The sequence below is a fragment of the Tachyglossus aculeatus genome, chromosome X1 (genome assembly GCF_015852505.1).
Source record: "Tachyglossus aculeatus isolate mTacAcu1 chromosome X1, mTacAcu1.pri, whole genome shotgun sequence".
Lineage (NCBI taxonomy): Eukaryota > Metazoa > Chordata > Mammalia > Monotremata > Tachyglossidae > Tachyglossus > Tachyglossus aculeatus.
The window spans coordinates 4,646,617-4,660,990 of record NC_052101.1 but is presented as its reverse complement, the minus strand read 5'-3'; the positions used below and the strand labels follow the sequence as shown (position 1 = coordinate 4,660,990).

General features: G+C 45.6%; 1 protein-coding gene across 1 annotated transcript; it reads right to left on the bottom strand.

The window, feature by feature from the left end:
• ADI1 (acireductone dioxygenase 1) lies at window positions 1–12,860 on the bottom strand. The gene is made up of 4 exons (XM_038772919.1): window positions 12,738–12,860; window positions 7,436–7,555; window positions 3,361–3,540; window positions 1–239 (listed from the first exon to the last, which is right to left on the bottom strand). The coding sequence occupies exons 1-4, from the start codon at window positions 12,831–12,833 to the stop codon at window positions 120–122; spliced, it is 516 nt and encodes a 171-aa protein (XP_038628847.1). The 5' UTR covers window positions 12,834–12,860; the 3' UTR covers window positions 1–119.
• Window positions 12,861–14,374: the final 1,514 nt, after the last annotated feature.

Here is a 14,374-nt window from a genome sequence, read left to right as displayed (position 1 = left end):
CTCTGCAGGCAGTAAGCGCTCAATGAATACGACTGATTGATTGATTGATTAATTGATTAGTAAATGCCATCGTCCTTAAGCGGACCCGCCGTGCCGCAGCCGGTCCCGCGTCGTCCCCGCTAAACGCTCCGCGCCAGGAACTGCACGTACTGGGCGCGGGCTTCCAAGTGGTCGGCGGGCCGGTTGTAGGCCGTCCACACGGGCTCCCCCACGAACAGCCGCATGACCTTCACGTAGGCCTAGGAGACACGCAACACACCACACAAAATTCTCTCTGTGTGTTGCCGACTTGGGACTTCCCAAGCGCTCAGTACAGTGCCCTGCACGCGGTAAGCGTGCCGCGAATACGGCAGCGAACGAAGCGGGGCCCGGATCGCCGCCGGATTCGAGGTCGGTCCTCCGGCGTTCGGGCCCCCGCTTCCAGCCGTTACAAGGCGTTCGGACCGCTCGTTCGATCCTATTTACTGAGCGCTTCCTGTGTGCCGAACACCGGATTAAGTATGGAGACGGTCCCGACGCAACAACGGGCTCACGTTTGACGCTGTTGGGGAGGGATTGTCTCCCTCCGTTGCCACGTTGTACTTTCCAAGTTGGTAGTCCGGCGCTCCGCGCACAGTGGGCGCTCAGTAAATACGATGGGATGAACGAACGGATCCCGTCTGAGCGGCGCGGCCTAATGGCCCCGGCGTCGGAAGGTCGTGGGTTCTAATCCCCGACTCTGCCACTTGTCTGCTGTGTGACTTTCGGCAAGTCGCTTCACTTCTCCGGGCCTCAGTTCCCTCACCTGGAAAATGGGGACGAAGACTGTCAGCCCCATGTGGGACAACCTGATTACCCTGCATTTACCCCAGCGCTCAGAACAGTGCTTGCTACATAGTAAGCGCTTAACAAAACGCCAACATTATTATTATAATTACCTCACAGGACCACCGTGAGGTTAAAAGTAAACTGGGTAGAGAGAGCTTTGGCACATAATAATCATAATGATGGCATTTATTAAGCGCTACGTGCAAAGCACTGTTCTAATAATAATAATAACAATAATGGCATTTGTTAAGCGCTTAACAAATACCAACATCATTATTATAATTACCTCACAGGATCACCGTGAGGTTAAAAGTAAACTGGGTAGAGGAGAGAGCGCTTTGGCACATAATAATCATAATGATGGCATTTATTAAGCGCTACGTGCAAAGCACTTTTCTAATAATAATAATAACAATAATGACATTTATTAAGCGCTTAACAAATACCAACATTATTATTATAATTACCACACAGGATCACTTCCCAAGCGCTTGGTACAGTGCTCTGCACATAGTAAGCGCTCAATAAATATGATTGATGATGATGATGATCACCGTGAGGTTAAAAGTAAACTGGGTAGAGGAGAGAGAGCGCTTTGGCACATAGTAATAATCATAATGCTGGCATTTATTAAGCGCTACGTGCAAAGCACTGTTCTAATAATAACAATAACAATAATGGCATTTATTAAGCACTTAACAAATACCAACATTATTATTATAATTACCTCACAGGATCCCCGTGAGGTTAAAAGTAAACTGGGTAGAGGAGAGAGAGCGCTTTGGCACATAGTAATAATCGTAATGATGGCATTTATTAAGCGCTATGTGCAAAGCACTGTTCTAATAATAACAATAACAATAATGGCATTTATTAAGCGCTATGTGCAAAGCACTGTTCTAATAATAATAATAACAATAATGGCATTTATTAAGCGCTTAACAAATACCAAAATTATTATTATAATTACCTCACAGGATCACCGTGAGGTTAAAAGTAAACTGGGTAGAGGAGAGTGAGCTTTGGCACATAATAATCATAATGATGGCATTTATTAAGCGCTATGTGCAAAGCACTGTTCTAATAATAATAATAACAATAATGGCATTTATTAAGCGCTTAACAAATACCAACATTATCATTATAATTACCTCACAGGATCACCGTGAGGTTAAGAGTAAACTGGGTAGAGGAGAGAGAGCGCTTTGGCACATAGTAATAATCATAATGATGGCATTTATTAAGCGCTACGTGCAAAGCACTGTTCTAATAATAATAATAACAATAATGGCATTTATTAAGCGCTTAACAAATACCAACATTATTATTATAATTACCTCGCAGGATCACCGTGAGGTTAAAAGTAAACCGGGTAGAGGAGAGAGAGCGCTTTGGCACATAGTAATAATCATAATGATGGCATTTATTAAGCGCTACGTGCAAAGCACCTTTCTAATAATAATAATAACAATAATGGCATTTATTAAGCACTCAACAAATACCAACATTATTATTATAATTACCTCACAGGATCACCGTGAGGTTAAAAGTAAACTGGGGAGAGGAGAGAGAGCGCTTTGGCACATAGTAATAATCATAATGATGGCATTTATTAAGCGCTATGTGCAAAGCACTGTTCTAATAATAATAATAATAATGGCATTTATTAAGTGCTTACTCTGTGCAAAGCACCATTCTAACAATAATAATAATAGCATTTATTAAGCGCTTACTATGTGCAATGCACTGTTCTAATAATAATAATCATAATAATGGCATTTATTAAGCGCTTACTATATGCAAAACACTGTTCTAAGCGCTGGGGAGTTTACAAAGTGATCAGGTTGTCCCACGGGGGGCTCCCAGTCTTCATCCCCATTTTCCAGATGAGGGAACTGAGGCCCAGAGAAGTGAAGTGACTTGCCCAAAGTCACCCAGCCAAGTGGCGGAGCCGGGATTTGAACCCCTGGCCCTGCTGAGAGCTCACCTCCTCCAGGAGGCCTTCCCAGACTGAGCCCCTTCCTTCCTCTCCCCCTCGTCCCCCTCTCCACCCCGCCACCTTACCTCCTTCCCTTCCCCACAGCACCTGTATATATGTATAGATGTTTGTACGTATTTTTTACTCTATTTATTTACTTATTTTACTTGTCCATATCTATTCTATTTATTTTATTTTGTTAGCATGTTTGGTTTTGTTCCCTGTCTCCCCCTTTTAGACTGTGAGCCCACAGCTGGGTAGGGACTGTCTCTATGTGTTGCCAACTTGTCCTTCCCAAGCGCTTAGTACAGTGCTCTGCACATAGTAAGCGCTCAATAAATACGATTGATTGATTACATATCTATTCTATTTATTTCATTTTGTTAGTATGTTTGGTTTTCTTCTCTGTCTCCCCCTTTTAGACTGTGAGCCCACTGTTGGGTAGGGACTGTCTCTACGTGTTGCCAACTTGTCCTTCCCAAGCGCTTAGTCCAGTGCCCTGCACACAGTAAGCGCTCAATAAATATGATTGATGATGATGATGATGATGACGATGAGGGGCCCCCGGGGCTTACCCTCCGATCCAGGGCGAAGCGATGGTACATGCCGGCGGGCAGCGTGATCAGGTCCCCCTTGCCCACGGCGATGCGGACCCAGCGGTCGGCTCCGTCGCGCACGTCGAAGTAGCCGCCGCCGTCCAGGACGTAGCGGATTTCGTCGTCCCGGTGCAGGTGCTCCTCGTAAAACATCTTCAGCTGGGTCGGGGGAGCGCCCCGTCAGCGCCCGGCACCCAGCTGCCGACTCGGGCTTCCCCAGCGCTTAGCACAGTGCTCTGCGCGCAGCAACCGCTCGATAAACGCGATCGATCGATCGATTGATTGATTACCCAACTCACTACCCAGTCCCACGCTGGGCCCCCTCCTTCCCCTCCCCACAGCACCTGGATATCTGTTTTAGACCGTGAGCCCACTGTGGGGTAGGGACCGTCTCTAGATGTTGCCAGCTTGTACTTCCCAAGCGCTTAGTCCAGTGCTCTGCACATAGTAAGCGCTCAATAAATACGATCGACGATGAGGATATATATTTGTACCTATTTATTACTCTATTTATGGGTTTATTTTATTTGGACATGTTTATTCTCTTTATTTTATTTGGACATATTTATTCTCATAGTAAGCGCTCAATAAATACGATTGATGATGATGATTCTCTTTATTTTATTTGGTTCGTACGTTTCGTTTGGTCGCCCGTCTCCCCCTTCTAGGCCGTGAGCCCGCTGTTGGGTAGGGACCGTCTCTAGATGTTGCCAGCTTGTACTTCCCAAGCGCTTAGTACAGTGCTCTGCACATAGTAAGCGCTCAATAAATACGATTGACCATGAGGATATATATTTGTACCTATTTATTACTCTATTTATGGATTTATTTTATTTGGACATGTTTATTCTCTTTATTTTATTTGGACATATTTATTCTCTTTATTTTACTTGGACATATTTATTCTCTTTATTTTATTTGGTTTATATGTTTTGTTTTGTCGCCCGTCTCCCCCTTCTAGGCCGTGAGCCCGCTGTTGGGTAGGGACCGTCTCTATATGTTGCCGACTTGGACTTCCCAAGCGCTTAGCACACAGTGAGCGCTCAGTAAATACGACTGAATGAATGAATGAATGAACTGCTCCTCGGCCCCGCTCCCCGGGACGCGCCCAACCGCTTCGCCCAGTGCTCTGCACGCCGTCCATCGAAAGCTCTTATTTTCTCCTGTGAGCCCGCTGTTGGGTAGGGACCGTCTCTATATGTTGCCAACTTGGACTTCCCAAGCGCTCAGTACAGTGCTCTGCACACAGTAAGCGCTCAATAAATACGACTGAATGAATGAATGAATAGTAAGCACTTAACAAAAACCATAATTATTATTATTTATAGTAATGCCTATCTCCTGCTCTAGACTGTGAGCCCACTGTTGGGTAGGGACCGTCTCTATTTGTTGCCAACTTGGACTTCCCAAGCGCTCAGTACAGTGCTCTGCACACGGTAAGCGCTCAATAAATACGATCGAATGAATGAATGAATAGGAAGCACTTAACAAAAACCATAATTATTATAATTATTTACAGTAATGCCTATCTCCTGCTCTAGACTGTGAGCCCACTGTTGGGTAGGGACCGTCTCTATATGTTGCCAACTTGGACTTCCCAAGCGCTCAGTACAGTGCTCTGCACACGGTAAGCGCTCAATAAATACGATTGAATGAATGAATGAATAGGAAGCACTTAACAAAAACCATAATTATTATTATTATTTATAGTAATGCCTATCTCCTGCTCTAGACTGTGAGCCCGTTGTTGGGTAGGGACCGTCTCTATATGTTGCCAACTTGGACTTCCCAAGCGCTCAGTACAGTGCTCTGCACACGGTAAGCGCTCAATAAATACGATTGATTGATTGATCTACAGAGGAGCAGCACGGCGGAATGGCTAGCGCCCGAGCCCGGGCGTCAGAGGTCGTGGGTTCTAATCCCGGCTCCGCCACTTGTCAGCTGCGTGACCTTGGGCGAGTCACTTTGCTTCTCTGAGCCTCAGTTTCCTCTTCTCTGAAATGGGGATGGAGACTGTGAGCCCCACGTGGGACAACCAGATGACCTTGTAAGTACCCCGGCGCTTAGAACAGTGCTTGGCACATAGTAGGCGCTCAACAAATACCATCGATAGTATTATTATTATGGAGAAGCAGCGTGGCTCAGTGGAAAGAGCCCGGGCTTGGGAGTCGGAGGTCATGGGTTCTAATTCCGGGCACCGCCACTTGTCAGCTGTGTGACCTTGGGCAAGTCGCTTCACTTCTCTGGGCCTCGGTTCCCTCATTTGTAAAATGGGGATGAAGACTGTCAGCCCTTCAGCCCCATGTGGGACAACCTGATTACCCTGTATCTACCCCAGCGCTTAGAACAGTGCTTGGCACATAGTAAGCGCTTAACGAATACCATCGTTAGTATTATTATTATGGAGAAGCAGCGTGGCTCAGTGGAAAGAGCCCGGGCTTGGGAGTCAGAGGTCGTGGGTTCTAATCCCGGGCTCTGCCACTTGTCTGCTGTGTGATCTTGGGCAAGTCACTTCACTTCTCTGGGCCTCAGTTCCCTCATCTGGAAAATGGGGATGAAGACTGTCAGCCCCATGTGGGACAACCTGATTACCCTGTATTTACCCCAGTGCTTAGAACAGTGCTTGGCACATAGTAAGCGCTTAACAAATCCCAACATTTCCATTATTATCACCTCACAGGATCACTGAGAGGTTAAAAGTAAAATGGGTAAGAAGAGAGATTTGGGAATACAAAAGCTATGATTTTTTATTTTGATACCTCATCATTCATTCAGTCGTATTTATTGAGCGCTTACTGTGTGCAGAGCACTGTACTAAGCGCTCGGAAAGTCCAAGTTGGCGACATATAGAGACAGTCCCTACCCAACAGAGGGCTCATCATTCATTCAGTTGTATTTATTGAGCGCTTACTGTGGGCAGAGCACTGTACTAAGTGCTTGGGAAGTCCAAGTTGGCAACATAGAGAGACGGTCCCTACCCAACAGCGGGCTCATCATTCATTCAGTCGTATTTATTGATAGCCTACTGAGGGCAGAGCACTGTACTAAGTGCTTGGAAAGTACAATTCAGCAACAGAGATAGAGAATCCCTGCCCACAACGGGCTCGCAGTCTAGAAGGGGGAAGACAGACAACAAAACAAGTAAGTGGGCATCAATAGCATCAGTATAAATAGAATTTATATAAAAATTATAGCATTTATAAATATAAATATAAATGTACTTATAAATATAAATCCTACATATAAATGTAATATATTATATATTCTATTATAATTTATAAATTATAAATTTATAAATATATTTATATTTATAAATATATATAAATAAATATAAATGTATTTATAAATATAAATCCCATATATAAATGTAGAATTTATATATAATATATAATAGAATATATAAATTCTATATATAAATATAGAATTTATATATAATATAATATATAATATATCATAGAATATATATAATAGAATATATGTAATATACAATGGAATATGTAATATATAATAGAATATAGAATATATAATAGAATAGAATATATATAATATATAATAGAATATATAATATAACATACATTATATATTATATATTCTATTATATATTCTATTATATATTCTATTCTATTATATATTCTATATTCTATTATATATTATATATTCTATTATATATTATGTATATTCTATCATATATATTCTATGATATATTACATATTCTATTATATATAAATTCTATATTTATATATAGTATATATTTATATATTTATCATATTCTATGACATTATATATTATATTATATGTAAATTCTATATTTATATATAGAATTTATATATTCTATTATATATTATATATAAATTCTACATTTATATATAGAATTTATCTTTATAAATACATTTATATTTATCTATCTATCTATCTATCTATATATACACACGCATCTCAGCAAGTAAACAGACCTTAATATAAATAAATAGAATTATAGATAGGCACATATATGCTCCAGTGCTGCGGGGTGGAGGGATCGAGTCAAGGGAGCGGGAGTGACGCTCTGCGGTACCTTTTCCTCGTAATTGGGCAGTTTCTCTTTGGATATGGTGATGATATCCATCCAGCCATAGTTCTTCTCTTTGCGAATCCTTTCCAGCTCCGGGTCGTTCTCGTACTTGTCGGCATCCAGCTGAAGAGGGCAAAGAAGGGGGGGCAAAAAAAAAAAAAAACAATTAGCAAATTCAAGTAACCACCCGAGGACTCGGTGAGGACGGCCGACCACCACGTTATGGCCGCAAGAAAAAATCCGGGTTTTTCCTCCCACCGACTTTCTGTCATTTTCCAGAGCGGAGAGCGGCCCTGGAGGGGGAAGAGAGTTTGATAATAATAAGAATAATGACATTTATTAAGCGCTTACTATGTGCAGGCCACTGTTCTTAACGCTGGGGAGGTTACAAGGGGATCAGGTTGTCCCACGGGGGGCTCACAGTCTTAACCCCCATTTTACAGATGAGGGAACTGAGGCCCGGAGAAGTGAAGTGACTTGCCCAAAGTCACACAGCTGACAAGTGGCAGAGCCGGGATTTGAACCCATGACCTCGGACTCCAAAGTCTATTCACCTGAAGGCCGGGATCGTGTCTAGAGTGTTGTGGGCGGGGAATGTGTCCGTTTATTGCGATGTTATACTCTCCCCAGCGCTTCGCGCACTGCTTTGCACACAATAAGCGCTCAATAAATGCCATTAATTAAATGAACGAATGTCAGCTTTTCCAGGCTAAGCTTTATGGAACTCATTCATTCATACAATCGTTATTTATTGAGCGCTTACTGTGCACAGAGTGTGCACACACTCTGTCTTTTTCTGTGTAAAAACAGCTTTTTATCGGGGTCATCGTATTTTACAACTTTGTGACTTCGATATCCCCAATTCCATTTATACTAATAATGATGATGGCGTTTGTTAAGCGCTTACTATGTGCCAAGCACTGTTCTAAGCGCTGGGGGAGATACAAGGTGATCAGGTTGTCCCACAAGGGGCTTACAGTCTTCATCCCCATTTTACAGATGAGGGAACTGAGGCCCAGGGAAGTGAAGCGACTTGCCCAAAGTCACCCAGCTGACAATTGGCAGAGTCGGGATTCGAACCCATGACCTCCAACTCCGAAGCCCGGGCTCTTTCCACTGAGCCACGCTGCTTCTCATTTATCTATTTTGCTGGTATTTGCATATATGTTTGTACATATTTATTACTCCATTTATTTTACTTGTACATATCTATTCTATTTTTATTTTGTTAGTATGTTTGGTTTTGTTCTCTGTCTCCCCCTGTTAGACTGTGAGCCCGCTGTTGGGTAGGGACCGTCTCTATATGTTGCCAACTTGGACTTCCCAAGCGCTTAGTACAGTGCTCTGCACAGAGTAAGCGCTCAATAAATACAATTGATTGATTGATTGGTATTGACGCCTGTCCACATGTATTGTTTTGTAGTCTGTCTCCCCCTTCTAGACTGTGAGCCCGCTGTTGGGTAGGGACTGTCTCTATGTGTTGCCAACTTGGCCTTCCCAAGCGCTTAGTACAGTGCTCTGCACACAGTAAGAGCTCAATAAATACGATTGATTGATTGATTGATTGGTATTGACGCCTGTTCACATGTATTGTTTTGTTTTCTGTCCCTCCCTTCTAGACTGGGAGCCCGCTGTTGGGTAGGGACTGTCTCTACATGTTGCCAACTTGGACTTCCCAAGCGCTTAGTACAGTGCTCTGCACACAGTAAGCGCTCAATAAATACGATTGACTGAATGAACGATCCAAAGAGCTTTCATCAACAGTATTTCCTGAGCATCGTGGCAAGGAAAAAGGAAGAGGGTCTCTCTATCCTAGAGAAACTTAGACACTAATGGGGGAGAGTCCCTACCCACTGGGTAGGGACCGTCTCTATATGTTGCCAACTTGTACTTCCCAAGCGCTTAGTACAGTGCTCTACCCACAGTAAGCGCTCAATCATCATCATCATCATCATCAATCATATTTATTGAGCGCTTACTGTGTGCAGAGCACTGTACTAAGCGCTTGGGAAGTACAAATTGGCAACATATAGTGACGGTCCCTACCCAACAGTGGGCTCACAGTCTAAAAGGGGGAGACAGAGAACAAAACCAAACATACTAACAAAATAAAATAAATAGAATAGATATGTACAAATAAAATAAATAGAGTAATAAATCTGTACAAACATATATCCATATATACAGGTGCTGTGGGGAAGGGAAGGAGGTAAGATGGGGGGATGGAGAGGGGGACGAGGGGCTCAATAAATACGACTGAATGAATGAATGAGAGGAGCAGGGGAAAAAATAAAAATATAGTTAGATTTTCTTTTCTTTTAAGAGCAACCCCCTTGGGACAGTGAGAAAAACGCCAATAAAGAAAGGTTTACGGAAACGCCGCCATTCCATTAACTTATTGTTTAAAAAAACTGGTCGAGCGGCTTTTTATGTAAGCACCCACAGGAGAAACAGATATTTATCCTGGGGATTTTTGTTTTCTGTTTTTTTTTTTCCTCCTGAAAAGAGAACTTTCACCCTGGGTGTACTAAGCAGGCCTAAATCAACAAAACACCAGGTCAGAAGTCTGAACTGATTTTTGTTGTCTTTTTCACAGCGCGGGGAGAAAACCCAAAATGCTAAAACCGGTCTTTTGAAAAAAGTACGAACAAAATCATCTGTCCAAGGAGCTGGCATAAAAGGGAAAAATTCCAAGATTTTAGGATGTGTTTTTTTATTAGATGTTTCACCTAAACAGCGGCGTTTAGAACAGTGCTTGGCACGTACTAAGCACTTAACAAACATTACCTTACTGTGTTTTTAGACTGTGAGCCCACTGTTGGGTAGGGACTGTCTCTATATGTTGCCAATTTGTACTTCCCAAGCGCTTAGTACAGTGCTCTGCACATAGTAAGCGCTCAATAAATACGATTGATGATGATGATGATGATGTGTGCAAAGCACTGGACTAAGCGCTTGGGAGAGGACAATTCAGCAAATAAAGGGAGACAATCCCTGCTCGGTCCTCAAAAACCTCGGGAAGCAGCGGGGCTCGGTAGAAAGAGCCCGGGCTTGGGAGGCAGAGGTCGTGGGTTCGAATCCCGGCCCCGCCACTTGTCAGCTGGGTGACTTTGGGCAAGTCACTTCACTTCTCTGGGCCTCGGTTCCCTCATCTGTGAAATGGGGGTGAAGACTGTGAGCCCCCCGTGGGACAACCTGATCATTTTATAATCTCCCCAGCGCTTAGAACAGTGCTTTGCACATAGTAAGCGCTTAACAAATGCCATCATTAGTATTATTATTATCCTTAGAAAAGCAGCGTGGCTCAGTGTTAAGAACCCAGGCCGTGGGTTCGAATCCCGCCTCTGCCAATTGTCAGCTGTGTGACTTTGGACAAGTCACTTCACTTCTCTGGGCCTCAGTTCCCTCATCTGTGAAATGGGGGTGAAGACTGTGAGCCCCCCGTGCGACAACCTGATCACCTTGTAACCTCCCAGCGCTTAGAACAGTGCTTTGCACATAGTAAATGCTTAACAAATGACATCATTAGTATTATTATAACCCTTAGAAAAGCAGCGTGGCTCAGTGTTAAGAGCCCAGGCTTGGGAGTCAGAGGTCGTGGGTTCGAATCCCGGCTCCGCCACTTGTCAGCTGGGTGACTTTGGGCAAATCACTTCACTTCTCTGGGCCTCGGTTCCCTCATCTGTGAAATGGGGGTGAAGACTGTGAGCCCCCCGTGGGACAACCTGATCACCTTGTAACCTCCCCGGCGCTTAGAACAGTGCTTTGCACATAGTAAGCGCCTAACAAATGCCATCATTAGTATTATTATCACCCTTAGAAAAGCAGCGTGGCTCAGTGTTAAGAGCCCAGGCTTGGGAGTCAGAGGTCGTGGGTTCGAATCACAGCTCCGTCACTTGTCAGCTGGGTGACTTTGGGCGAGTCACTTCACTTCTCTGGGCCTCAGTTTCCTCATCCACAAAACGGGGATGAAGACTGTGAGCCCCACGGGGGCCAGGGGCTGTGTCCAATCTGATTTGCTTGGATCCGCCCCAGCGCTTAGTACAGTGCTTGGCACCCAGTAAGCGCTTAACAAATACCACAGTTATTATTATTACCCTTAGAGAAGCAGCGTGGCTCAGTGGAAATGAGCCCGGGCTTTGGAGTCAGGGGTCATGGGTTCAAATCCCGACCCTGCCACTTGTCAGCTGCGTGACTTTGGGCAAGTCACTTCACTCCCTTGGGCCTCAGTTCCCTCATCTGGAAAATGGGGATGAAGACGGTGAGCCCCCCGTGGGGCAACCTGATCACCTTATAACCTCCCCAGCGCTTAGAATAGTGCTTGGCACATAGTAAGTGCTTAATAAATGCCATTATTATTACTATTATCCCCTGTGCCTCAGTTCCCTCATCTGTAAAATGGGGATGAAGACTGTGAGCCCCACGTGGGACAACCTCATCACCTTGTAAGTTCCCCAGCGCTTAGAACGGTGCTTGGCACATAGTAAGCGCTTAATAAATGCCATCATCATTATTATTATTATCCTCTGTGCCTCAGTTCCCTCATCTGTCAAATGGGGATGAAGACTGTGAGCCCCACGTGGGACCACCTCATCACCTTGTAAGTTCCCCAGCGCTTAGAACAGTGCTTGGCACATAGTAAGCGCTTAACAAATGCCACCATCATCATTATTATTATCCTCTGTGCCTCAGTTGCCTCATCTGTAAAATGGGGATGAAGACTGTGAGCCCCACGTGGGACAACCTCATCACCTTGGAACCTCCCCAGCGCTTAGAACGGTGCTTGGCACATAGTATGCGCTTAACAAATGCCATTATTATTATTATTATTCTCTGTGCCTCAGTTCCCTCATCTGTAAAATGGGGATGAAGACCGTGAGCCCCACGTGGGACCACCTCATCACCTTGTAAGTTCCCCAGCGCTTAGAACAGTGCTTGGCACATAGTAATCGCTTAATAAATGCCATTATCATTATTATCCTCTGGGCCTCAGTTCCTTCATCTGTAAAGTGGGGATGAAAGCCGTGAGCCCCCCGTGGGACAACCTGATCACCTTGGAACCTCCCCAGCGCTTAGAATGGTGCTTGGCACGTAGTAAGCGCTTAATAAATGCCATCATCACCATTATTATTATCCTCTGTGCCTCAGTTGCCTCATCTGTAAAATGGGGATGAAGACCGTGAGCCCCCCGTGGGACCACCTCATCACCTTGCATCCTCCCCAGCGCTCAGCACGGTGCTTGGCACCTAGTGAGCGCCTAATAAACGCGCCATGCCAACGATTGGGATGGTAACCGTGAACGTACCTTCCAGTAGCAGACGCCGAGTTTCCTGAGGGCGCTGAGGCCCACGCTGGGCCCGGGCCCCTCCCCCTCCTCCAGCAGGTACCAGGCCTCCACCATCGCGAGAACACGCGCCGCGAGGACACACCGCGCGCGCGCACGCACACCCGGCGAGTACACGGCGAGGACACCCCGCCCGCGCGCACACCGCGGGCCCCGGCCAATCCCCTCGCTCCCTCCCGCCCCGGCCCCGCCCACCGCCGCCCCTACCAATCCCCTCGCCCCCTCTGCAGCCCCGCCCACCGTCACCCCAGCCAATCTGCTCGCTCCTTCTCGCCCCGGACCCGCCCACAACCGCGCCAGCCAATCCCCTCGCCCCCTCTGCAACCCCGCCCACCGTCGCCCCAGCCAATCCGCTCGCTCTCTTCCCTCCTCCAGCCCCAGCCAATCCCCTCGCTCTCTCTCCAGCCCCGCCCACCGCCGCCCCAGCCAATCCCCTTGCTCCCTTCTTCCCCGGGCCCCGCCCACCGCCGTCCCAGCCAATCCGCTCGCTTCCTCCAGCCCCGGCCCCGCCCACCACCGCCCCAACCAATCCCCTCGCTCCCTCTACAGCCCCGCCCACCGTCCCCCCAGCCAATCCCCTCGCTCCCTCTACAGCCCCGGCCACCGTCGCCCCAGCCAATCCCCTCGCTCCCTCTACAGCCCCGCCCACCGTCGCCCCAGCCAATCCCCTCTCTCCCTCTACAGTCCCGCCCACCGCCGCCCTAGCCAATCCCCTCGCCCCCTTCCCCCCCGGGCCCCGCCCCGCGCGACACTTCACAAATTCATTCATTCATTCAATGGTATTTATTGAGTGCTTACTGTGCATCATTCACTCATTCATTCCAACCTATTTATTGAGCGCTTACTGGGCGCAGAGCACTGGACTAAGCGCTTGGGAAGGACAAGTTTGCAACATCTAGAGACGGTCCCTGCCCAACAGTGGGCTCACAGTCTAGAGTGGGACAAACGACTCAGTATTAGTCATTTAGTGGCATCATTCACTCATTCATTCCATCCTACTTACTGAGCGCTTACTGGGTGCAGAGCACTGGACTAAGCGCCTGGAAAGCGTCATCTTTGAGTACAAAGAGAGCTTTGAAACAGACAGGAGGACCAGTGTAGCCTAGTGGAAAGAGCTCCGGCCTAGGATTCAGAGGACCCGGGTTCCATTCCGTGTCTGCTGGGTGACCTTGGGCAAGTCACCTCACTTCTCTGGGCCTCAGTTTGCACCTTTAAAATGGAGATTCAATGGCTGGACTCCCTCCTACTTGGACTGGGAACCTCAGGTGGGATAGGGACTGGGCCCAGTCTCATTAACTCGGATCTAACCCGGCGCTTAGAACAGTGCTTGGCACATAGTAGGCATTGAAAAACCACCACAATATATATATATGTACATATATATATATACACATATATGTACATATGTATATATATATATATAAATAAAAACAGCATTTTATATATTATATATATATATATATATAGGTACATATAAACATCATCATATATATAGGTATATGTATATACATATGTATATATATACATATACACAGTTGTATAGGTATATGTGTGTGTATATGTGGATAGATATATATATAACTATCAATATAACTAAA